General features: G+C 37.2%; 6 protein-coding genes across 6 annotated transcripts; 5 read left to right on the top strand and 1 right to left on the bottom strand.

Moving 5' to 3' along the window:
* The first annotated feature begins 1,127 nt into the window (after window positions 1-1,127).
* On the top strand, window positions 1,128-2,555 carry LOC103850255. The gene is made up of 2 exons (XM_009126973.3): window positions 1,128-2,084; window positions 2,159-2,555. The coding sequence occupies exons 1-2, from the start codon at window positions 1,980-1,982 to the stop codon at window positions 2,243-2,245; spliced, it is 192 nt and encodes a 63-aa protein (XP_009125221.1). The 5' UTR covers window positions 1,128-1,979; the 3' UTR covers window positions 2,246-2,555.
* A 238-nt stretch (window positions 2,556-2,793) lies between these two features.
* On the top strand, window positions 2,794-5,042 carry LOC103850254 (glucan endo-1,3-beta-glucosidase 10). Its single transcript, XM_009126972.3, has 2 exons — window positions 2,794-4,230; window positions 4,722-5,042. Exons 1-2 carry the CDS (start codon window positions 3,007-3,009, stop codon window positions 4,788-4,790), a joined length of 1,293 nt encoding a protein of 430 aa, XP_009125220.1. The 5' UTR covers window positions 2,794-3,006; the 3' UTR covers window positions 4,791-5,042.
* Window positions 5,043-10,240: 5,198 nt separating this feature from the next.
* Window positions 10,241-14,239, top strand: LOC103850253 (dynamin-related protein 1A). Its single transcript, XM_009126971.3, has 16 exons — window positions 10,241-10,585; window positions 10,785-10,848; window positions 10,943-11,050; window positions 11,131-11,232; window positions 11,326-11,376; window positions 11,460-11,521; window positions 11,658-11,748; window positions 11,834-11,898; window positions 12,119-12,313; window positions 12,419-12,538; window positions 12,614-12,684; window positions 12,832-13,057; window positions 13,171-13,221; window positions 13,307-13,535; window positions 13,621-13,760; window positions 13,845-14,239. Exons 1-16 carry the CDS (start codon window positions 10,457-10,459, stop codon window positions 13,971-13,973), a joined length of 1,833 nt encoding a protein of 610 aa, XP_009125219.2. The 5' UTR covers window positions 10,241-10,456; the 3' UTR covers window positions 13,974-14,239.
* Window positions 14,240-14,380: 141 nt separating this feature from the next.
* Window positions 14,381-15,276, top strand: LOC103850252. Its single transcript, XM_009126969.3, has 2 exons — window positions 14,381-14,680; window positions 14,846-15,276. Exons 1-2 carry the CDS (start codon window positions 14,460-14,462, stop codon window positions 15,069-15,071), a joined length of 447 nt encoding a protein of 148 aa, XP_009125217.1. The 5' UTR covers window positions 14,381-14,459; the 3' UTR covers window positions 15,072-15,276.
* An 856-nt stretch (window positions 15,277-16,132) lies between these two features.
* LOC103850251 (B2 protein) lies at window positions 16,133-17,775 on the bottom strand. The gene is made up of 2 exons (XM_009126968.3): window positions 16,654-17,775; window positions 16,133-16,556 (listed from the first exon to the last, which is right to left on the bottom strand). Exons 1-2 carry the CDS (start codon window positions 17,611-17,613, stop codon window positions 16,515-16,517), a joined length of 1,002 nt encoding a protein of 333 aa, XP_009125216.1. The 5' UTR covers window positions 17,614-17,775; the 3' UTR covers window positions 16,133-16,514.
* A 911-nt stretch (window positions 17,776-18,686) lies between these two features.
* LOC103850250 (protein ABIL4) lies at window positions 18,687-22,398 on the top strand. The gene is made up of 10 exons (XM_009126967.3): window positions 18,687-18,954; window positions 19,563-20,600; window positions 20,722-20,804; window positions 20,881-21,031; window positions 21,116-21,218; window positions 21,313-21,384; window positions 21,478-21,523; window positions 21,602-21,672; window positions 21,766-21,857; window positions 21,946-22,398. Exons 2-10 carry the CDS (start codon window positions 20,406-20,408, stop codon window positions 22,090-22,092), a joined length of 960 nt encoding a protein of 319 aa, XP_009125215.1. The 5' UTR covers window positions 18,687-18,954; window positions 19,563-20,405; the 3' UTR covers window positions 22,093-22,398.
* Window positions 22,399-23,182: the final 784 nt, after the last annotated feature.

The following is a 23,182-nucleotide window of genomic DNA, read 5'->3' as shown; positions in this document are numbered from 1 at the left end:
ATGATCTGAGTTCAAATTTTTTTTTTTTTTTTGAAACACAAACTTCTGAGTTCAAGTTTACATATGAAATCTTATATAATAAATGAAACTAAACTAACATATGAAAAGTTTAAATTCACCATAATTTGAGCTGAGTTAAGGGAACTAACTTATTTTAACACCCCTAGGTGTCTAGCACAAGTATCACACGTCTCTTGGAAAACTAGATTTAACTTTTAAGTGGTGGTTCATATTGAAAAGTAATTATTGCAATATTGGAAGTGGATCTAGACAGACAGCATATATTTATACATATGTATGTATAATTTTATGGTTAGGGCATGAAACCATTTTTATAAGGAGATTAATAAATGAACGAAGAGAGAGTTCTATAGGGCTTTTAAGAGATTAGGCCAATTTCGTTCCTTTTTTGTAAAATTCAGTTTGTACTTGGGCTTGTGGTTTTAATAAAGAGAAATTGCACCCCATGCACTAAATTTTTACCCTAATTAACCAAATACCTTAAATTCTACATTGTGATACATTTCTCCATAGACACAAACTAGTCACATCATAGATATTTTCTTAAATTTTTCATTTTTTTAGGGTTTTAAACCAATTCACCATAACTTTAGAAAGGACAGCCGGCACTCCGACCGACCTCTTTCTAACTTTTCCTCTGCCTTCTCTCTAGCTTAAGTAAAATTTAGATTCGTATCTCCGGCCGACGGTGAGGGCTCTCTTAGCCGCCGTCGGTCCGGTCTTGTGTTTCTCCTTCGATTTTAACTTGCATGTCCCTATCTTGGCTTTGAGTACCTCTGATTGTAGTTCGAGATCCAGATCTGCAGATCATGATTTTGGAGAGGATCGTTATTGGCATTGGTTCTCTTGGAATCGTACTTCCGGTTCTGGTTTGCCTCTTCTATCTAACTTTGTTCTCTCTCTGTTTTGGACCATCTGCATGTTTAAGAATCTTTTCTCTCTTGGTGAGCGAAAGTATTCTCAGATATTGCTTGGTCGGGTTGATTTGATCTGCATGCGTGGTTATTTCTTGCTTCTTGTGGTGGATTGGCTGAGTTTGGGAGGATGTGCTTATCCTTGGTTTCGCTTGTGACGGGTCAGTCTCGGATGTGTGTTCTTCTGTCCGCTTCCGGGTTCTATCTTCCGGCTCGTTTTCAAGGATTTGGGGCTTTGGCTCGTTTTGCACCTTGCGTGGAGGTCGAATGTCAAAAAGCTGGGTCTTCTTCTTCCTCCTGGGTTTAGGTTCTGCGGTGTCTCGTGGCTCGTCAGGCAGTGGTCCGGAGCAATATAAAGAGATGCAGACTTCCCTTAATAAAGTTCGCTTGTGGGTGTGTGCTTATGTCTTCCTTCCTCTCTCGGCCTATCGCATTATTTGGGTGTTTTGTTGTTATGATCTATTTCTATGATCAGTCTTACTCTAAGCTTGTGTGTATTATGTTTTGTTGTATTTGCCGAAGAAGTTTTTTCTGTCGGTTTTAGTCTCCAGAGTAAGGTCCTGTTTACTGCTGGCTTAAGTTTCTAGGAGTTGCATAACTCGCTAGCTATGTATCTCATCCCGTGTAACACCATGTTTCGTTTCAATGAAATTTGTTAGTGTTAAAAAAAAAAAAACCAATTCACCCTAATAAAAATGACAAAAAAAAAATCAGTTCATGAATTTTAACCAATTTAATGATTGAACAAGAGTAAACATCTCTTCCATTTTAAAAATCATAAAAGTATCGAACAACTCGAACCAAAATGCACCGTTCCGATATACACCACATTCCAACGTCATTACTCTTCTTTTTATATGTTTTTTAATTAATACGGTATATAAAATAGAAAAAACAGACGTCAAAAAAAAAAAATAGAAAAACATTTAGACTATTTTCTTTTCTTGGTCTCTGAAAATAAGGGCAAAACAAGACGTGACGAAGCTCCATAGTTGGTGGTGGTCGAGATCCGGCGTCGACGGGTTTCCTCCTCCTCCTCCGCTAATGATGATGATGAAGATTCCGAGCGGCGTTGTCGCTTCAGTCATTGCCTTCTCCACCGCTGCTCTCTATTCTTCTTCCTCCGCTATTCCACCAATCTCCCCAAAGGTTGGTTTCCTCTTTTAGCATTTGCGATTACAGATCTGCTTTAGGTTTCTCCTCTCATAGAAATGAATGAGCAGGCTTGGGAATCGAGGAAGATGGAGAAAATGGAGCCTAGGTTTGATGGGTTGAGGTTCATAGAGACGCTGGTCACAGCACACAGATAGATATATTCATTATCACTTTTGTCCCTTTGGTGCTGCAAAAGCTTTGACACACAAAGCGTGAGTGCTCTCACTACAGTCTTCTTCTCTTTTGTCCTTGTTGTCTTCTATTATACCAAAACAGTCTTTTATTTTACGATTTACATTTGTGTACTGAGACTTGTATCACTTTAGCCAATCGACTGCCATTCAGTTTTGTTTTTTTTTTCATATTTATTTTTTGGTATGAGCCAAACATGTATGGGCATGACATTGAGTTTGTCAAAACTTGTATTATGGGTAAAAAGAGCAATTATAAAGGAGGGCTTAGTTAGATTGTATTGGAAAATACTAGTTGAAGCAATAAGACTGCCCATATAGTAGTGTATGTTTACTTGAGTTTTACAGACGAGATGAAAAAAAACGAGTTAAGTCTGTGTATTTCTCCTCCATGTAGCTGTCAGAAATACCAAGCAAGTGTGTAATAAGAGTATCAAGACAAAAATGATCTGTCATAAGAATCCGAGAGCAAGCAAATTGCAATTAAAACATGAAAGATGCTCTCTCTGTTCTAGAGACACTGACTTACAGCTCATCCAAACCAACATTACTCTCTCTCTCTCTCTTCCTTTTCATTATTTCTTTATTACTACTGTTTTGTTTGTTCTACTTTGAAATTTAGTGAAATCCTAACGCTCTGGCCCCATCCTTGCCTCCTCTATCATCTCCCTACAACCACTCACTACTCTATCTCTCTCTCTCTCTCTACTCCCTCACTTCAATCCATGGCGTCTTCCCAGATCTCATTCTCTCTGGTGTGCCTTGCTCTCCTCTTCTTCTCTTTTCCTCTAACCGTCACCTCCATTGGCATCAACTACGGCCAGGTTGCCAACAACCTTCCTCCCCCCAAGAACGTCATCCCTCTCCTCAAGTCCGTAGGCGCCACCAAAGTCAAGCTCTATGACGCCGATCCACAAGCCCTCCGTGCCTTCTCCGGCTCCGGCTTCGACCTCACCGTCTCCCTTGGCAACGAGTACCTTGCCCAGATGAAAGACTCGGACAAAGCCCGTGACTGGGTGAAGCAAAACGTCCAAGCTTACCTCCCGGGCACCAAGATCGTGGCCATCGTGGTGGGCAACGAAGTCCTCACCTCCAACCAGTCAGACCTTTCGGCGGCTCTCTTCCCGGCGATGCAGAGCATCCACGGTGCTCTCGTGGACTGTGGCCTGAACAAGCAGATCTTCGTGACGACGGCGCACTCCCTCGCCATCCTCGACGTATCCTACCCTCCCTCCGCCACATCCTTCCGCCACGACCTCCTGGGAACCCTCACTCCCATCTTGGACTTCCACGTCAAGACAGGCTCCCCCATCCTCATCAACGCCTACCCTTTCTTCGCCTACGAGGGCAACCCCAAACACATCTCCCTCGACTTCGTCCTCTTCCAGCCAAACCAGGGCTTCACCGACCCTGGCTCCAACTTCCACTACGACAACATGCTCTTCGCCCAGGTCGACGCCGTCTACCACGCCCTTGACGCCGTCGGCATCAGCTACAAGAAAGTCCCCATCGTCGTCTCCGAGACCGGGTGGCCCTCCAACGGCGACCCGCAGGAGGTTGGTGCCAACTGCGACAATGCGCGCAAGTACAACGGGAATCTTATCAAGATGATGATGAGCAAGAAGATGAGGACTCCCATTCGACCCGACTGCGATCTCACCATCTTCGTCTTTGCTCTCTTCAATGAGAACATGAAGCCTGGCCCCACCTCCGAGAGGAACTATGGCCTCTTCAACCCTGACGGGACTCCCGTTTACTCCCTCGGGATCAAGACCTCCTCCTCCTCCTCTGGTGGTGGTAGTAGTAGTGGCAGCAAAAACTCCACCGGTGGAGGAGGTAGTAGCAGCAGTGGCGGTACCACTGGTGGATCACCCGGTGCTGGTGGCGGCGGCGGCATCTACACGCCAGAGAACCCTTCACCGGATTACATGTCCATTTCCTCCGCAAGGGTAAAGTTTTCGACTTCACACTTTTGGTTTATTGTTTCAAATTTGCTTCTTCTGTCGTTCTACATTTAGGTATATAGTGGGTGATTGATTTACTGCTTAAATCGTTTGCTTAGAAGAGGAAACTAGCTCTCTTAGTGTTTCTTTTTAAAAAGTGTTAGAAAACAAATCAAGAGCTAAAAGAAATTACGAAGATCGAATAAGGATGTATTATATTGCGACAAAAGTTAGTGACTTTCGGTTAAAGTTGGAATCTTTTTTCTAAATTTGACAAACTGTGACGGTGAGTGAAAAAGGTGGTGGAACAATGCGTTTTTTTTTTCGTACTGGCTATCACGTGGAGATGACTCTTGTTTGGTCACTTTTGTCTGAAACATAATTGAGATTATTGAGTACCTCTCTTTTTGACTTGTTGACCTTTGTTAATAAAAAATAAAACAAGGAGGGAGTGACATAAGCAGCTTATGTGTGTTTGGTTGTTGACCGTTGTGCAGGGAAAAGGCAGATTCGTTGAGTGTGTGTTCTTCTTCCTCTTGCTTTGCATCATCAAGCTTCGGCTGTAAAAGCTTCACCCCACTAGATCTCGGCTTTGTACCCTCTAATCGGGGTGGGTGATGACGTGAAATTATCCCCAAATTTTATTTTATTTAATTAGTTTGTTATGTTGGTGTTTGGTCGGAAACCTATTTTCTGAATGAACCGTGGATTTAGAAAACTCACCATCTTTGTTGTGCCTACCTCTCTTCACTTCTTTTTCTTTCCTTTCTCTATTTTGAAGCATAGATATTAAAATAATGAAAGCTTAGTTGATTAAATTTTTTCTAACGATGGATGACCTTCCATGATAAATAACTTGGAAGACATTTGAGACATTGCAGCCGACAATATCTCGGCACAAGTAATAAGTGATATTTTTCTTTTGATAAGGAAAACAAGTGTAGTATCATAAATTTCCTTACTATTCAGACTCCTCAAACTTTTATGCTTATGTGACCAATCAATCTATATATGGTCCACCAACCATTCAATGAAAACTCTTCCATCTCAATTCTTAAACCAACCATACACTATACCATTTCATTGAGCTGTTACTTTTCGCAAATATATAGACTACAAATCCAACAAAGACAATAAGACGCATGTCTACACAAAGTTTGCCTACTTTGAAGCTACTTGCTTACTTAACCTACTTTTCGCAAATATATAGACTACAAATCCAACAAAGACAATAAGGCACATGTCTACACAAAGTTTGCCTACTTTGAAGCTACTTGCTTACTTAACCTACTAAAAATACACATTACATAATCCATTGTACCCAATCCGCATCAAAACCCAAATTTTCAAAGACTTCTCGAATGAAACCTCACTCCAAACTACCTTATATATCATAAGCTTTGCTTATATTGGTCCTACGCGTCCGAGGTCTTAAGATAATAAAGCAATTCATGGGTTATCAAAACATTATCAGAGATTGCGCGGCCGGAAGAAAAGCTAACTGGTTTTCCGAAATGATATCTCAAAGAACAAGTTGCAGTCACAAGGATATCTTCTCGAAGATCTTATAATACACGATAAACAAAGCAATCGGTCCAAATTCAGAGACCAGCTTAGGTGCTTGACCTTTCTAGATCAGTCAAACATGTGTTACATTTATATTTATGGGCATAATTCATGTGGAGAAGAAGCTATGGACCTTGGCAGCCCCAACCGCTGGCCAAATTGCTTTAAAAGGCAGGCTGAGAACCCGCCAGGGCTGGGCGCCTTGTCTAGGTCAATGGCGAAGAGGGCTCGCTTGATTTTCTCTGCAGCTGAAATTATCGTACCGGTAGTAATTGCATGGATTTTAAGCGCAAAGCTTGGTCAACAGCAGAGAATTCCAATGTTCGTGTTAAAATAATATGTTACAACTCTCACAATATGATCACCTTCCTGAAAAGCAATACCCTCATAATCCTCCAACATAGACATTGGATATATCATCAAAAACCTTGTATTTTTGTTTCTAAACGATTATGCCTCTAAAATCTAATATGCTTTTTGGTTAGAACAATTTTACATGTATTAAAAAGAGATTTGTAAAGCATTTTAGATATTATGAAATTTTTTAAATTTTGAAATGTTTTACAGTAAATTCTATTTTATTATGTTTTATCTTCTACTTACTATAAGATGAAGTATTTTTTTATTTTATTTTCTTAACGCTGGATAATTATGCGATTACGAGAAATATTATAAATGATTCTAAATCCGAAAATTTTACCTGCCTTATGAGGATTTATGTCTTGACTGCATCACTTGATCCGTCTGATAGAATCCATGCTCGACGTACTTTTTGCGCTGAAAGTCTTTTTAAGTTTTTTTCTCTATTAAATTGCATAATTCTACTTTCTACGGGACTCGAAACCCATAACTCTCGAAATATAAGTATTTTTCATTATTTTGTGTTTGTATTACTCTATCAGTTCCACAAAAATATTAGTTTTGTGATTTTTTATTTGTCTTACAAATATAATAGTTTTATATTTTTAATGTAATAGTTTATTTATCTATTTTGTCTTATCAACTAACATAGCTATTATATATTATAATATTTTTTGTAAAGCATGAATTTCTGTTATTTTGATATTGTAATTATATTTTAAAATATGCGAAAACTTTAAACTAGAGCAGAAAATTTATTGGTTAACATAGGCACTAATTACAAACGTGGACTTTGATTATGACATGCGGTAATTTGCTTCTCTTTTTATAGGGAACTAGAGATTTTTTCCGTGCTTCGCGCGGATTGTGTCTTATAAATTTATTTTATTTATAATATTATTTGTCGATTTTTTTTTTTTACATTAACTTCTTGTTTTTCCAATGTTAGTTTTTCTTAATTTAAATTTATATGTTTATAATTTTTCATTTTTCTTGTTGTAGATGGAAAATTATATTTTTCATTGATGGTTTTTTGTATGTGACATAAACTTTTTGAAATTTTAAAATAATGTTATATATAGTACGATTAACACATTAAAGAAAAGAAACATATTCAGGCACATTTTACACAGGTTTTATATGCATAATTTTAAACATTATATATGTATATATTATAAGTTTGAAACATGTAAATGCTTTCTAAACCTAAATATTTGTTCTGAGTTTACATAACTTATCGAAAGTTTTATCTCTTTTTAAATTCAAAATCACAGAAAAAAAATATCAAAAAGTCAGTATAGATGGGTTTTTGGGCTTTTAAAATATCACTGAAAAATTACATGAATCAGATAACAACAGTTTTATAAACAACTGGATAATATTTGACCGAGCCAAAGATTTTCACACAATATGTTCTTTCTTCTTCAAATTGCGAAGAGCCTATACGCACAAGAAAAAAAATTATAATTTTTGTTTTCACTTATATAACATTTTTTCTTCTTTACACACGAATTTTATTACACTGCTATAAGCAATGGAGAATTCTATTCATATAAGATTCACATCAATGCATTTTGACAAAGAAGAATTTTAGCCATCTTTAGTTTCAGAATGGACCAACTTCAGTCATATACACTATACTTTCTCTATGATTCAAATCTTACAATTTTAATATATGTGCATATTTCCATGTGAAAAAGCACGCACGCCATCTATCATTCAACCTATTACTTTTTCCAAAGTAAACACTATAATCCTCGTTTGGTTAGCTCCACAAACTAATCTTTTTGGATCAGTTTACTAAAAAATATGGATACTAATGTCAGAAAAAAATATAAACACTATCAACAACAAATATTGGCACAATACTATTTGGTTCAAGGAACATATTCCACGTAATGCGTTTATATCATGGCTGGCTTTGCAAAGAAGACTGCCAACCAAGGATCGCTTGAGGCGTTGGGGATTAAATGTCTCAGGAACGTGCGTCCTTTGTAATCTGGAAATAGAGACTCATCATCATCTCTTCTTTGAGTTATCTTTCTCTCGCTTGATATGGGAGCCTTTTGCTGCTGAAGTTTGGATTTCTCCTCTGGCTGATCTACACTCTATTGCAGCCTGGATCAATCAACCTCGCGTCAACGCAGATGCGCATGCTACTCCAGTCATCAAGCTCTACTTTCAGTCAGCCATCTACCTGCTGTGGAAAGAGTGTAATGCTCGTGTGTTCATAGCTGTCTCCTCACCTTCATCAGTCATCCTTGCCTCTCTCGACCGTATGATGCGGGACCGTCTCTTCTCTTACCCGGCAAGTTCTTCTTTTTCCTCTTCTCTACTTCTTTTTATCTTTTTTGTATAAGACCTCCTTAAGAATTTTTTTACCTTGAGTTGTTGTTGGTTGTTTTTGTTTCCTTGCTGTAATAAGTTGTTTAAAAACAACACTGTAACCTTTCAGAAAATGATAATCTTAACATCTGACCCCAAAAAAAAAACAAATATTGACTTATTTATGTGAATATATATTTTATTTTAAATCATTATAGTGGACGAAGAAAGCACCATAATTTGTACAACAAATTTTCTTAGATTCACCTCATCATACTCACCATTTTATCATTTTAATTACATAATTTTACATGAGATTCTTCACACTCCCCGATTATTTTCTCTTTATTTATAACTAAAATATAAAGTTATAAACTATATATATTATAAATTGATAATTTATTTACCCTTGAAGTCTAACGATTAAAAGTAGAACATAATTCAATATAGATATATGATTCTATTAATAAATTAGCAGTTACAAATTTGAAATTTCTAAAAATATCAAAAGTCGTATGTTAGTTAATTATTTTCTAAATGACATCTATTTCTAATTTTTTTTGGATGAAAATATTTTGGCTGAAGTGGATAGTCTCAAAAGCCTTGAATTTAGTCCCTTTTATATAGTAGGATCTTTTTATATAACAAGAAAAATAAATTTGAATATTTACAGCTTCTGTCATTACAAAAGACAAAGACAGACTCATTCAAAATTCAAAAGTTCAGCATGTTGTTGTTTCTAGTTACCATTTGTTTTTGTGAATAAACAAATCATGATCCTTAACGTCTCTTATTATCTTTTTTTGAAATCTCCAATCTTCGGACCGTTGGGTAGGGAGGAATGGGATGTTCGTGGTCCACATGAAAGCACTTTTCTCATGAAGAGATTTGATAATCTTTTATTTTCTCTATCTGCTAGTTATTTAAACCTGTAATATTTTTTTTTGATAAAATAAATCGACCTGATTAAGTTGATCCCGTGAAACAATCGTGTAGTTTACACAATCAAGTATACGTGTCAAATATCTGAATTTTTGAAAGTATTCCATTTGATTTTTATATTTTAAATCGGATATCCAATTTCGATTTGTACAAATATAATAAAATTTTAAAATATAAAATAATATAAAATAATATTTTTTTAAAAAGTGATTTATTTCAAAAATTCTAATAACTAACATAATAAATTTAATAGATACAAATATTGTAAAATTCTAGTAAAATATAATAATGATATAATTTTTACATAATTTCTATATAAATTATATATATGGATGAAATCGGATATCTGTTCTTTTAAATATTAGTATTTGTGATTTGTTTCATTTTTTACGGATTATACATATTAGTTTTTTTGTATAAAGTTATGAATATCCAAATTTTTCGTTTTGAATCTAAAAGGATAACTAATCGAGTCAAATCAAATTTTACGAATATTTTATCCGGCTTATTTATGATTAGCTAATTAGCTCACTCCACACAACTTATGGACAAATTTCATACCAAAAAAAATACTTATGGACGAATGTATTACGTTAGGTATGAGGAATAAAGATACAACACCACGTCATCTCTAAAGAATCAAATTAAACGCCATGCCGTTTTACTCGTAAAGTCCTCTAGGTGTCTGTCGTCTTTGAAGAACTGAAGAAAACGCCACGCCGTTTCACTTGTTACTTTGTGTGCAAAGACCAAAACCAATCCCGTTGGTAAAAGAAAAACCCCTTCCTTCCTCGGCTTATATAAAACCGCGTTCGTCCCTTAACTTATTTTTTAATCAAAAGACCCAAACCAACAAACACTCCCAAATTCTTTTTTCGTCGACTCAAATTCAAAATCCCTCTCTCTAGCTCAGTTCCTCACCGTCGCAGATCCATTCCCACCGGTGTAAAATTATCCGGCGGAGATATCAGATCTAGCCGATCTGCTCCAGCAGCTACCGTATCAACAACGCAAGCTTAAGGAGGGAGAAAGGAGGAAGATGGAGAATCTGATATCTCTGGTAAACAAGATACAGAGAGCTTGCACAGCTCTGGGAGACCATGGAGACTCTAGCGCCCTACCTACTCTCTGGGATTCCTTGCCTGCCATTGCCGTCGTCGGTGGTCAGGTTTAAATCTCGACTTCCCTCAGGATTTGCAACATTCGTGATATGGATACGATTTGGCCTGTACTATGTGTTAGCTTTGCAAGCCGTTTGGTATTGTGGAGTGTGGACTTGGGTTTGACTTGGATATGATTGCATTGATTTGGTTTTATGAAGTGTATATTTACAATCACGCATTCGATTTGCTTTGTTGCCTTTATAGAGCTCAGGGAAGTCTTCAGTCCTGGAGAGCATCGTCGGAAAGGACTTTTTACCCCGTGGATCTGGTAATCACACTTCTTTCCTACTTCCTAAAATTTGAAATCGCTTGTTGTGTGTTACTAAAAGAAACAAAAATGCATTTGGGGATACTTTGTGTAGGTATCGTTACCCGAAGGCCACTTGTCTTACAGTTGCAAAAGATTGATGACGGAGCCCGGGAGTATGCTGAGTTTCTTCACCTCCCCAGGAAAAGGTTCACCGATTTTGGTGGGTTGGCTTGTCCTTTGAGCTTTCACCTTCTCTTATGTTCCCATATTTTTGCTTACCTTAGTCATTTACCTCTGTAGCTGCTGTGAGGAAGGAGATTCAAGATGAGACTGACAGGGAGACCGGACGTAGCAAGGCCATTTCTAGTGTTCCCATTCACCTTAGCATTTACTCTCCCAATGGTTAGGATGCCACTTTCTAATTTTATTCGCTTTTCCTTTTTTTTTCTCAGAATTTCATATTCTAAACTTTTATCATCTTTGCTATGTGTGCAGTTGTCAACTTGACACTGATTGATCTTCCAGGGCTTACAAAAGTTGCTGTTGGTAAGTTACATTTACTCCACTCTAGCTATGGCCTTTACTCTTTACCATAGATAGTCACGACAAATTTCTTTTGGTTGATGCAGAGGGACAATCTGAAAATATAGTGAAGGACATTGAAAACATGGTCCGGTCCTACATTGAAAAGGTAATAAGAAATCCTTTAGTCGCAGACCCTTTTAGATTTAATCGACGGCTTATTGCCACTTTAATGTTGGTTGAGTAATGCATAGCTTTTTTTTTTTTTAATTCTGTTTTATGTTTTTAATCAAATTTTCTTGCAGCCCAACTGCATCATTTTGGCAATTTCACCTGCAAACCAAGATCTTGCTACCTCTGACGCAATTAAAATTTCCCGTGAAGTTGATCCATCTGGTAACTACTTCTCGAACCATTCATTTTCCACCAAAGATACTCGACGCGTTATGTGGTCATCTTATACTCTTTGTAATCTTTACAGGGGAGAGAACATTTGGTGTCTTGACAAAGATCGATCTTATGGACAAGGGGACCGATGCAGTGGAAGTAAGTTGCGTTACCCTGATAAATGCTATTCTATAAGCTGCAATTACTTTGCATGAAATGCTTTGTAAATGCATAATGATTTTTTTTGTAAATAGACTTCTGATATGATGTCCGAGCTACATCATGCTAATTTCTGTAGTAACATAATACTATATGTTTTCTCATCAACGGTTATCGTGTTCACTGCTACTTACCAAATGATGTTTTTTTTTTTGCTCAGATTCTTGAAGGGAGATCTTTTAAGCTGAAATATCCATGGGTTGGTGTTGTCAACCGCTCCCAAGCAGATATTAACAAGAATGTGGACATGATTGCGGCTCGGAGAAGAGAGAGGGAGTACTTCTCCAATACTACAGAGTATAGGCACCTTGCACATAAAATGGGTTCCGAGCATTTAGCAAAGATGCTCTCCAAGGTAAGGGCTATCACGAGAAAGATGTAGCTACTATATAGAACCACCATCTTTTGCGGTTGAAACAGAGTCTAACTTCAACACTTTTTGTGGTTGTTGTTTGAACAGCATCTAGAACATGTGATCAAGTCAAGAATTCCAGGCATCCAGTCGCTTATTAACAAAACAGTGTTAGAGCTGGAATCTGAACTTAGTCGCCTTGGGAAGCCTATTGCAGCTGATGCTGGGGTAAGATTGTGTATTCTTTTTTGTCCTTCATTTTGTATTACCAGATATCAAGATTTAATTACTGTTTTGGTGCAGGGGAAGTTGTACTCAATAATGGAGATATGTCGGCTTTTCGATCAAATTTTCAAGGAGCATCTTGATGGAGTGTATGTTGAGGCCTTTTTTTTCGCTGCTAATGTTTATAAATTTAAACCATGAGTTGTTATAGTGTCCGAGTTGATATAACTCTTAACCAATTTATCAGTAAAAAATGTAGTGTTACAATTATGTGCCTGTGGTTGATGATGACACAGGCGTGCTGGTGGCGAGAAGGTGTATAACGTGTTTGATAACCAGCTTCCAGCGGCTCTGAAGAGACTTCAATTTGACAAGCAGCTAGCAATGGACAACATCCGCAAGCTGGTCACTGAGGCTGACGGTTACCAGCCTCACTTGATTGCTCCTGAGCAAGGTTACCGTCGTCTCATTGAGTCTTCTATAGTATCCATCCGAGGCCCTGCTGAAGCATCTGTTGATACTGTACCTGCTCTAACTTGCATCTTTAATATAAATTGAATCAGTAACCTTACAAAGAAAAACAGGCAATAAGCGTCTCTCTTATTATTGTCTTTGCGCGTGTTTAATATTACCAGGTTCATGCGATATTGAAGGATCTGGTTCACAAGTCTGTGAATGAGACGGTGGTACGTTCTCTTCCTCTTTTAGTAATATATATACAACGACATATTCACTCGGGTTCAATGATATAGACGGGTTGAACATGTGCAGGAATTAAAGCAATACCCAGCACTGAGAGTGGAGGTGACAAACGCGGCAATAGAGTCGTTGGACAAAATGCGGGATGGAAGTAAGAAAGCAACACTGCAGCTGGTGGACATGGAGTGCAGTTACCTCACTGTTGATTTCTTCAGGAAGCTTCCCCAAGATGTTGAGAAGGGTGGTAACCCCACGCACTCCATTTTCGACCGTTACAACGATTCCTATCTCAGACGAATCGGTAAGTTAAAAGCATATTATGATTCTGCTGCGGTATCTTTATATTTTGTACCTCACACACACAACCTGTTAACATCTGGCAATAGGATCCAATGTGCTGTCTTACGTGAACATGGTCTGTGCTGGACTGCGGAATTCAATCCCCAAGTCCATTGTCTACTGCCAAGTCCGAGAAGCCAAGCGCAGCCTCCTCGACCATTTCTTTGCCGAGCTCGGTACCATGGACGTAAGTTCTCTACTGTCTTAAGTGAAACTATCATATTGCTAAGCTAAACTAATGACTGAAACGGTGAATTCCATTACCAAACAGATGAAGAGGCTATCGTCACTTTTGAACGAGGATCCGGCGATTATGGAGAGACGAAGCGCCATATCTAAGAGGCTGGAGTTGTACCGAGCTGCTCAATCGGAGATCGACGCAGTGGCTTGGTCCAAGTGAAACGAGCATCATCATCACATGGCGACTGTTTTGCTGGGTCCAGACCCAGAAGAGACATTTAGGTTGTATAAGATGATCTTCCCTGGAAGACGATATCATACCATGTCGTTTTATTACTACTTCACGTCGTTTGTTTTGCTGCCTCTTTTGTTTGTGTTCGTTTTTGGCCATCACTCATTATGCTTGAGCTCTTGACGTATGGAATGTATTTGATTTGTTATGTAGAGGAGATATTCAATCTTAGTGTGATTAAAATCCTTTTATTATTTACCAGACTCTTCTTCCTTTGTGTTGTTCTGTTGTGGTTCAAAGAGCCTGTTCAAGGAGAGAATAAACCGGACCAGACCCAAATAACCGAGAAATGATTTGGTTTTCGATAGCAATGCGTTTTGCTGCCTTTTCAATAGTTTGTGGCCATTCATTATCATCATCATCATCATTTCAGACTCTCTCTCTGCATTCTTCAGCTCACAGAGAGAGAGAGAGATGGCGAGTTCCATTTCTTCAATGTCAACACGTTTTTGTTTCATCCCCAACAACAATGGGAGTCACAAACCAAACCCATGGCTCTATCAACAATCGCTAAGCTCGAACAGTCTCATATTCTATTCAAAGCATCATCCTCATCGTCGTCCACTATCTTCTTCTTCCCAGATTCCCGTCGTGGAGACTGATGAAGACGACGGCAAAGATGGCCTTACTTTCAGGTACCTTTCCGTTGCTTAGCTTTTATCTAAAATCGAATTTTGTTATGTCTAAATAATGGTCTGGTGTTTAGCCAAAAATGATATATCAATTGCTAGATTATTGTAAGCATCTTCTGGTCTCTAGCTACATATACACGAAAACTAACCTCGGGAATATGAATACAGTGGTTGCAGAGGATGCGGGAAGGAGGTGAAAGAGAATGGTTGCAACGGCGACGGGAGGATTCAAGGAGGCATTGCCACTGTCCCTGGCTTCGGTTGGTGGCCCATTAAGGCTTACAGGCCTTGTCCCGGTTTTGTTGAGGCCGGAGGTAGATACCGCCGCATAGGGCAGAGCATGGATGAGGTTGCCTTTGGTCGTGGTGACTCTAAATCCTCCACCGATTCCTAGCTTTATGGCTAAGGTAAAAAAAGTTGCAAACATATACCAGTTTTTAATTGGAGTATTGAAACATATTCAGATTTTCAATTAAGAGAAAGTTTTTTTTAACATTACAAAGTATAGAATTTTGCACAAATGATGTTTAAATAGTTGTTTGAGACTGTCTTGCAGAGCAATCATCTCTTGATTTGCTTCTATCTTGGATTGTTTTTCTTTTGCATCCCCAAAACAAAGTTTCACCTAAAGTCGCAGCAAGTGAAATAGTCAAAAGTCTTAAGTGCAAACCAAGAAAGATCTTTCACTTTTCTCATTTGTAATCAACAAAGTTTCCATTCAAAGACTTTCCGTCAATGTTGGTGATTTGTGGATTGCGTTATATGTAAAGCTAAAAGACCCAAGCCCAACCTTAGCCCATGGCGTACAAAACACACACACATGCATGCACGGTTTATAAGAGACGAATACATTTCCATGCGTTCAAGGCAAGTGTGAACCAACACTGAGACAAAACACGAAGCACCATACACATGGTTCGAAAGTCTTCTTTTCCGACAACAAACATTATCTAATCTCTCCACGTTGCCTTCTCTTTTCTTTCTTTTTTAATGATGCTCCTGACATTTTCTCCCTAATTGGTTATATGGTCAGAATCTCGCACAAAAGTACAAAAAGTTATTGCCGACCAACGAAAAAAATACAACAATTGTATCTCTCTCGATGTCATGTTCCACTTTTTTATTTTTAACAACTGTCATGTTCCACTTAAAAAAAAATTATTACCATTTTTCTTAACGCGTTTTCCTTTCTCTAGACTGATAACTTGTCAATTTGCTGTTTCAACTGATCTTTCTCTCTTTTCGTGTTCCTGTTTTGTTAACTTCTTATTTATTTTTAAATTGTTTTTTCCCTAAATGGTCGTCGCTTCGTGGAAAATTTTACATACAGAAACAACTCTTTCACAAGGTTGGATTCAATTGATACAAGATATTACAGAAAATGTATTAAGAACAACCAAATTAATTCATTATTCATTTGTTTCGAACTGTAGTATTAGCCAAAATGCAAATAGCTATGAATATCATAGATGGGGTTATGGGAATAGAAGAGCAAAGGTTGTAATAAATACATACATGGATCAACTTCTCATTCACGCCAGTTTTGGGGGTAACACATGAAACTTTATTTACTTTACACAAACACAAAGTGAAAGATATGATTTGTTTTGTTCATCTCACCCACGGAAACATAGCCCATCTCCTATCTAATTTAAAACATCCTCTCTTGGTAAATATTATAGAAAATAAACTAGCACCATTTTCTTGAGACAATTACTAATAATACTCCTCATATATAGGGATGATATGTATAAATATCTCTTTGTGGATATGATGAAAGGGAACTTTAGTCTGTCTTCATGTTGTTGTTGTTTTCTTAAATCCAAACCCAACGAATTCAAGGGTTTTGCTCAGCAAAAATGTCCAATAGAGAAAGAACCTGCAAAGAAAATCATCAAACATTAATCATCAGAACCAGAAACTTAAAAAGAGAAAGAATCTTGTATGTATGAATCAAGAAGTGTTTAAAAACAAACCTCAGGGACGGTGAGTTCGAGGCGGAACTTAGGGCCGTCGTAGTGGTGGAGAATGGGACGGAAGGAATCTTCTTCGAGTGGCAAACACACTTTCCTCGTGATGGCCCTCACCTGAGCAGGGAACCGAGACTCGCCAGGGCATTTCTTGTCTTCAAAGGCGCTGAGCTCAATGTTGGTTCCACCAAAGCTAGCGGCCTGGTAAATACCGTGAAGCTGGTGAGTGGAGTAGTTGTAGAGGAAGAGAGGAAGACCGGGCGTGATGGCTCTGACGGAGTCCCTGTATCTGGGAGGCAACCCGAAAAGCTGGCGCTTGAGATTCTCCTCCATGGTGTCGTTGTTGCAGACGAAGATGTAACCACCGATGGTCTCGTTCCTGGGAAGTGCCTCCGCTGGAGGAAGAGTTTTAAACCTCTTGTCGTTGTTGTTGTTCTTGTGATCATCTTCCTTGTTATTATTATTCTTCTGATGATTGTGATTCTTCCTGTTCTTTTTCCCTCCTCCTGCTTTCTGGTGGAAATGATGATCGTCATCGATGATCCCCTTGTTCTTGAAATTTAAGCCATAGCTCTTGGGAGAGGAGGAATAGATGCCCTTGTTGAAATCGCCGTTGACGTCGGAGTTGAATTTCCAGGGGTTGCTGAATTTGTCGGCGTGGTTGAAGTTGACGTTGTTGGATGTCGACTTTGAGCCGATGGGTCCGAAACCGTTTGAGCTCGACTTCCAGGTGTTCCAGCTAGCAGCGTTGTTGTTGTTGTTGTCGGAAGTAGCCTTGTTGTTGTTGTTGTTATGATTCGGATACTGGATAGGGTTTTTGTCGGCGGGGATGTCGAAGTTTCGACGGTCGTCGGTGCGTTTGTAGGTGCTCCAGATGGAGTCGTTTAAGGAAAGATTGTGCGGCGTCTGGACTCTCAATTGATCGCTGAACTGCCAAAACGTTTGTTGATTATTGTTATTATCCATGATCACTTTTGTGTGTGTGTTTTCTACGATATTACAGATCCGACTTGTGAATGAAATTGTGAGATTTGGGGAGGCTTGTTAAGTAGACAAGTTTTGGTGAGAAGTAAGTAACAAAAGATTTGGTGTGTTGAAAATTTGTAAGGTTTTCATTGGAGCGAGGGAGTTTATCATCTTATTTATATATCTTTCAGTACGAAATTTCCTGGAAAGTGAAAACCCCCCCTTTTTCATTTGTTTATTTTAATTTCCCCCAAGGTTGCGTGTGAATCTGACAAAGTAGATTAGAAAAAAAGTAAAATGTTTTGTATAAAAAAAATTAAATCTGGATCTATTAAAATCACATACTCAATTTTCGGATGTGAGGTGCAGTCCACGGATAAACCATTTCCTAAGTATTCAAATGGACTGGAATGTAATAGTAGGGTGATAAAAATGTGAAACTGAAATGTGGTGATATACCAAATCCTTCATCTTACTATTTGATTACAATGATTACAAACTTCCGGTTAAAAAAAATGTTCAAAACTAATATTTGTTTTTTTTTCAAAAACAATATTTGGTTTACTAGGAAACAAAAACTAGTCTCACTTGAATACGGATAAATCCAAAAAAAAAGAAGCAAAATCACCTAGAGTTTATAAGTCGTATTTTTGTTTAATTTCGTAAAATAATGATATTTGATTTTCAAAGATAAATTTGAAGGAGTGAGTGCAAAGGCGGCAGGTAGCAGTTAGATAGACGCGGTCTAGAAGAATAACTATTTTGAAAATTGACGTGGTTGATGATTATGCGTATGAGAGAGAGAGGGAAGAAAGTCCTAAATAATTTTTTTTCTTCTTATATTACAATATTAATTTGTAAACTTTCTATAAATTGAGTTGATTTGTCTTGGAGGCTAAGGCTTCGTGGACCAGACCGATTTTTTTTTGTTTTAAAGTCCCACAAAAACGCGTTGACGAATGAGAGAGAGAGAGTGCTATGTCTATGTGTCAGTATCATTTAAGCAAAACAAGTTTTGAGAGACTGTGTGACTGGTGTCTACGGCGGTAACACGTATTAGATTGTACCTGGAAGCTTCTATGGGGCTATTTTAAAGCCCATAAGTTTTAGTATTCCTTAGATTCATTTGTCAGGCCTACTCAATAGAGAAAAAAAGGCAAAGAGTAATTATTATATTCAAATTATATTCACATCGACTCTGGGAGAAAGAGATGGATCCACAACTAACGGAGGTCTAGCAGCAGTTCGAGAGGTGTTCAAGGCGGCCAGGCGGGGATGGATTTCGATACCCTACCTACCTACCTACCTACCTGCACTAATCTCTTGTCTCACCTCCTCAAGGTATCCGGCTTCAACTTTCTGTTTGATTTTCTATAAAAAATTGCCACGGTACTATGGATCAAACAGTAAATTATCAAGGCTTGTTGCATGGACTGGCTACACTGCTCAACATATTGGTTTAAGGTTTACTAGCTGGTTTAGAACCTAACTTTTGACACGTCCCATATCTCTGTTTGATAATACACCCTCAATGCACCTCCTCACGAATTGACTATTGCTCTTTCTCATTTGTACGTGAATCTTGTCTTATACCTACCCACCACCTCCACCTTGAAACAGAACCGTTTAACAGCATGTGCTAGTGGAGTAGTCCAGCAGAACCTAAATCTAAAAATAAAAATATGTTAAGAAATTTTCCAAATTAAATATATAAGTTTAGTTTAAAATTTCAATTTTTTTAATGTATTCTTATAAATATAGTTTATAATTCAAAAAGAAACTTCAAATATATATGATTATAAAGCTATTAATTTTTAAAATTATTTCATTACATTGTTAAATATATAGTTAATATTTTTTTTTTGAACAAGGTCTTAATATAATTTGAGACGATCTTCATTGTCTCATCCCTCATGATCATTTCTAACTCGGCGATGGTTGTGTTCCAGGAAACCAAAGAAACTACACCGTGAAAGGAGATACCATGCAATCCAAGATTATTTATCCTTCCATATCCTCCCTTTTGGGATAGTTTCATAAACTTTTCATTATCCCCCCACCTCGCGCCCCAACAAAAGAAGTGAATCCCATTCATTGGATTTTTAGCTAATGGTTACTGTCTCTCGTGACCTGCAATTCAATAATTTTTGGGTGTTTTTTGTCGTCTGGTTATAATGCAAACTTCGATATCACTTCACATGCTCGATCTTTTAGCCCCTATATCATAAAGGCAACACACACCCATTAAATGGAGTCCGTGATTGGATTTTGATTCCTATATCTATGTATGTAGTGTGTGTCCCTCCAACTTTTGTATTCACACTTATGTATTCTCTACTTTCTGTATTATTTTCGGTATTCATTCAATTTATTTTTATATCAAGAAAGGGACAATAGATTGAAAAATTGTTGAGAAGTTGTTTTCTCCTTTAATAAACAAAATGTTAAAATAATTATTCTCTACTTTCTGCTCTCCATTATTTTCCAACTAACACTTTCCTTCATTTTTTTCCTGACTTATGTATTTTTCTATAATGTCTCCCATCATTAACGCTTTAAATAATTGTTATTAGTTGATAAAAGATTAAAAAGTAGTATTATCATGTGGCCTAAATGCATTTATCCGGCTCGTTATGTTGGATTTGTCGGCGCTTTGGACTTTTTTTCTAACTCGTCCGCGCGTAACCAGTTATAAATTTGTTTATACTGGTCTTTGGAAAGAAATTAAAATTTGATTCTCCCTGAAATAATTAGCAATTAAATAGGAAAATAATTAAACTTGAGAAGAAGGTATGGAATGTGTTAGTCTTGCAGTGGCTCCACTTGGATCTCTCTCTCTTACTTACTTACTCCATTATCTTCCTCCTCTCATTAAAATCGGAACACAAATGGAGACCTCTACGTCTTTAGCCATCGTTCTTCATCAGTCTTCCAATCATGACGAACTCTTCATGCAGCAGACTCTTCAATTCTCACAAACTCTCAAGGTTTGATCCTTCTCTACCTCTCTTTCCCCAACCATATATTTGGATTTTCTGATTTTTTTTTTACTTTTTTTCTATTAATTCAAGATTCATAGTCTCTCTTGTTTTTGTGTTCTTTTAAAAGGATTTAAGGAACTTGCGGAAACAGTTATACTCAGCTGCTGAGTACTTCGAAACATCTTATGGAAAAGAAGAACACAAAGAAACGTAATTATCCTTTTTAAAATATTCTGCAAAGTAAGTGTGAATTTTTCTGATAGGAAATGAATGAATGATGATATAGGGTGATAGAGACGTTGAAAGAGTATGCAGCCAAGGCAGTAGTGAACACAGTGGATCATCTTGGTTCTGTCTCTGATAAATTCAATTCTTTTCTCTCTGATGACTCAGCCCATTTCTCCACTACTCATCTTCGTTTATCTTCTCTCGAACAAGTAAGCTAAGTTGTAATCACTGAGTCTTTTCAAACTCTAATGAAGACAACACAACTCTCACATTATGACATTGTGTTGTTGTAGAGGATGAAACTATGCAGAGAGTACATGGGGAAGAGTGGGACTTCTCAGCATTGCTTTCTCATTCAATCTCCTCCTCACCATCATAAGCGTTACTTTTTCCCTCGTATACCCCTTTCCCCTCCCCATATTTTTTTGTATCCATTCTAACTCTCTATCAATCTGATAATGTTTTATCACATATATTCTTTGTATACAAGAACATGGAAGAGGTGAACGTGGAAGAGGCACAAGTTTCTCTGCAGGAGATGACTCGCATAGGTTCAAAAATGGTAATTAGATATGTTTTATCTTATATGCGATTGTTTGATTTGGTTATGTTTGTTGTGATATCTGAATCATTCTTCTGAAAAAATGCCTGAAAGCTGTTCGATCAACAATACTAGAAAACCACCCAATTACTACTACAAGGTATAATCTTATCTTCATCTTCTGGTGTCTCTGGTTTTAATTGTTTTGTAAACCGGATTATTGGTTGGTCGAATGCAGAAAAGCTTATAAGACAGGAAGCTTCTCCTTCTTACACAACAACAACATCAGCAACAACAGAACGCCAAACAGTACAAACAACTAAGCAAATGCTATCTCTCTCTAATTTGGATTTTCTCAGATTGCAGACAAGTAAAGCGTGTGTGTGTGTGTGAATATTGCAGGTAAAAGAGGAAACTCTCCAATGAGATTTCCTCTCTTACGTTCAGGATCTCAACTGAAACACTCAAGCTCTCCAGGCCAGCCAAGAATACTGGTAATTTACTCTTGTATATTTGAATATATTCATTCATTATTTATAATTATTTTCTGATCTGTGTGTTTCTGTGATATGATTATGAAAGGCGTTGTTACCGGAACCAGAAAGAGCAATATCTTTGTCGACAAGTAGAGAGATAGTGGAGATAAAGCAAAAATCTTCATTGAGAAAGGGGAAGAAGAGTCTGATGCTTAAGGCACTGATGAGTATGAGCAGCAAGTCCAGAAACTAAATCCATCGCTTTGTATTTTACATTTTATAATGTTCATTCTTAAAATTGTACAAAAACATGTGAATTAAGGAGAGAGCAATAATGGTTATCCTTAGTCTTCTTTAGATGCTTTGGTTCAAAATGGTGTGGTTAGATTTTCATAGAAACGTACAGAAGTTTCTTCACTAGTTAAGTTTCTTCACTAGTTAAGTTTCTTCACTTCATTGTACACTCTCTAGCTAGCTTTGCCTTTAGACTAGATGGAGTCGATCAGTTACTTGTAGTTGATTGTGACCTTCGAATAAATAAAATTTATTTCATATAATTTATTTTTGATTTTGTACTTAGTTTATAAAACCATCTCTACTGGATTTGGCTACTCTCAAATGAAATAGAAGAACTTTATAATAAAGATGTGTCATGTTCTAATATATTCTTCTAAAATTAACAATTTTGAAGTGTAAAGGAAAAATATAAAATATTATTTCTTCTTTTACAAATAGAGAAAAAATAACATTTTTTTTTGTTTAAAAAAAATAGAGATTAAATGAGTTAATTTTACCTCTAACTGTTATTATATAGGTAAATATAAAATGAGTTAAAAATGTTCTAACAAAATTCATCAGAAATTAATTTTATTTCTAAATGTTATTATATAGGTAAATATACAAAAAATATTAATGAATCATAGATAACAAATATTTCTCGTAAATTATGTAAATTATAAAAAAATAATAAGGAATTCATTTTTTTACGTCATACCAAAAAAATCACTATTTTCACTCATTTTTTGGTCAATATTTAGAGTCATCGAGTAATGAATTTGGTGCTAATGCCTAATCTCTCCACATTTCATTCTTGTAATGCCTAATTTGGTACTAAGTGCATGCATGTTAGTGAAGACGTGGTACTTTTTTGACGTGACAAGGTCACAAGGCAATAGAAGAGAAGAAAAGAAGCCACGAGAAGAGTGTACTGGGACCAAGGGAAGAAAAGCCCTACATTCTCTAGAATTCAGAAGAAACATGTATGTAGAGTACGTGGAACCAACAAAAGACCAGATCTGGTTGGCTGGTGATGTACATAGTCGTGATATGATTGGTCCACGTCA

Source organism: Brassica rapa, chromosome A07, assembly GCF_000309985.2.
Source record: "Brassica rapa cultivar Chiifu-401-42 chromosome A07, CAAS_Brap_v3.01, whole genome shotgun sequence".
NCBI classification, from domain to species: Eukaryota; Viridiplantae; Streptophyta; class Magnoliopsida; order Brassicales; family Brassicaceae; genus Brassica; species Brassica rapa.
Note: the sequence above shows the minus strand (reverse complement) of the source record. Positions and strands in the feature narration are given on the sequence as shown.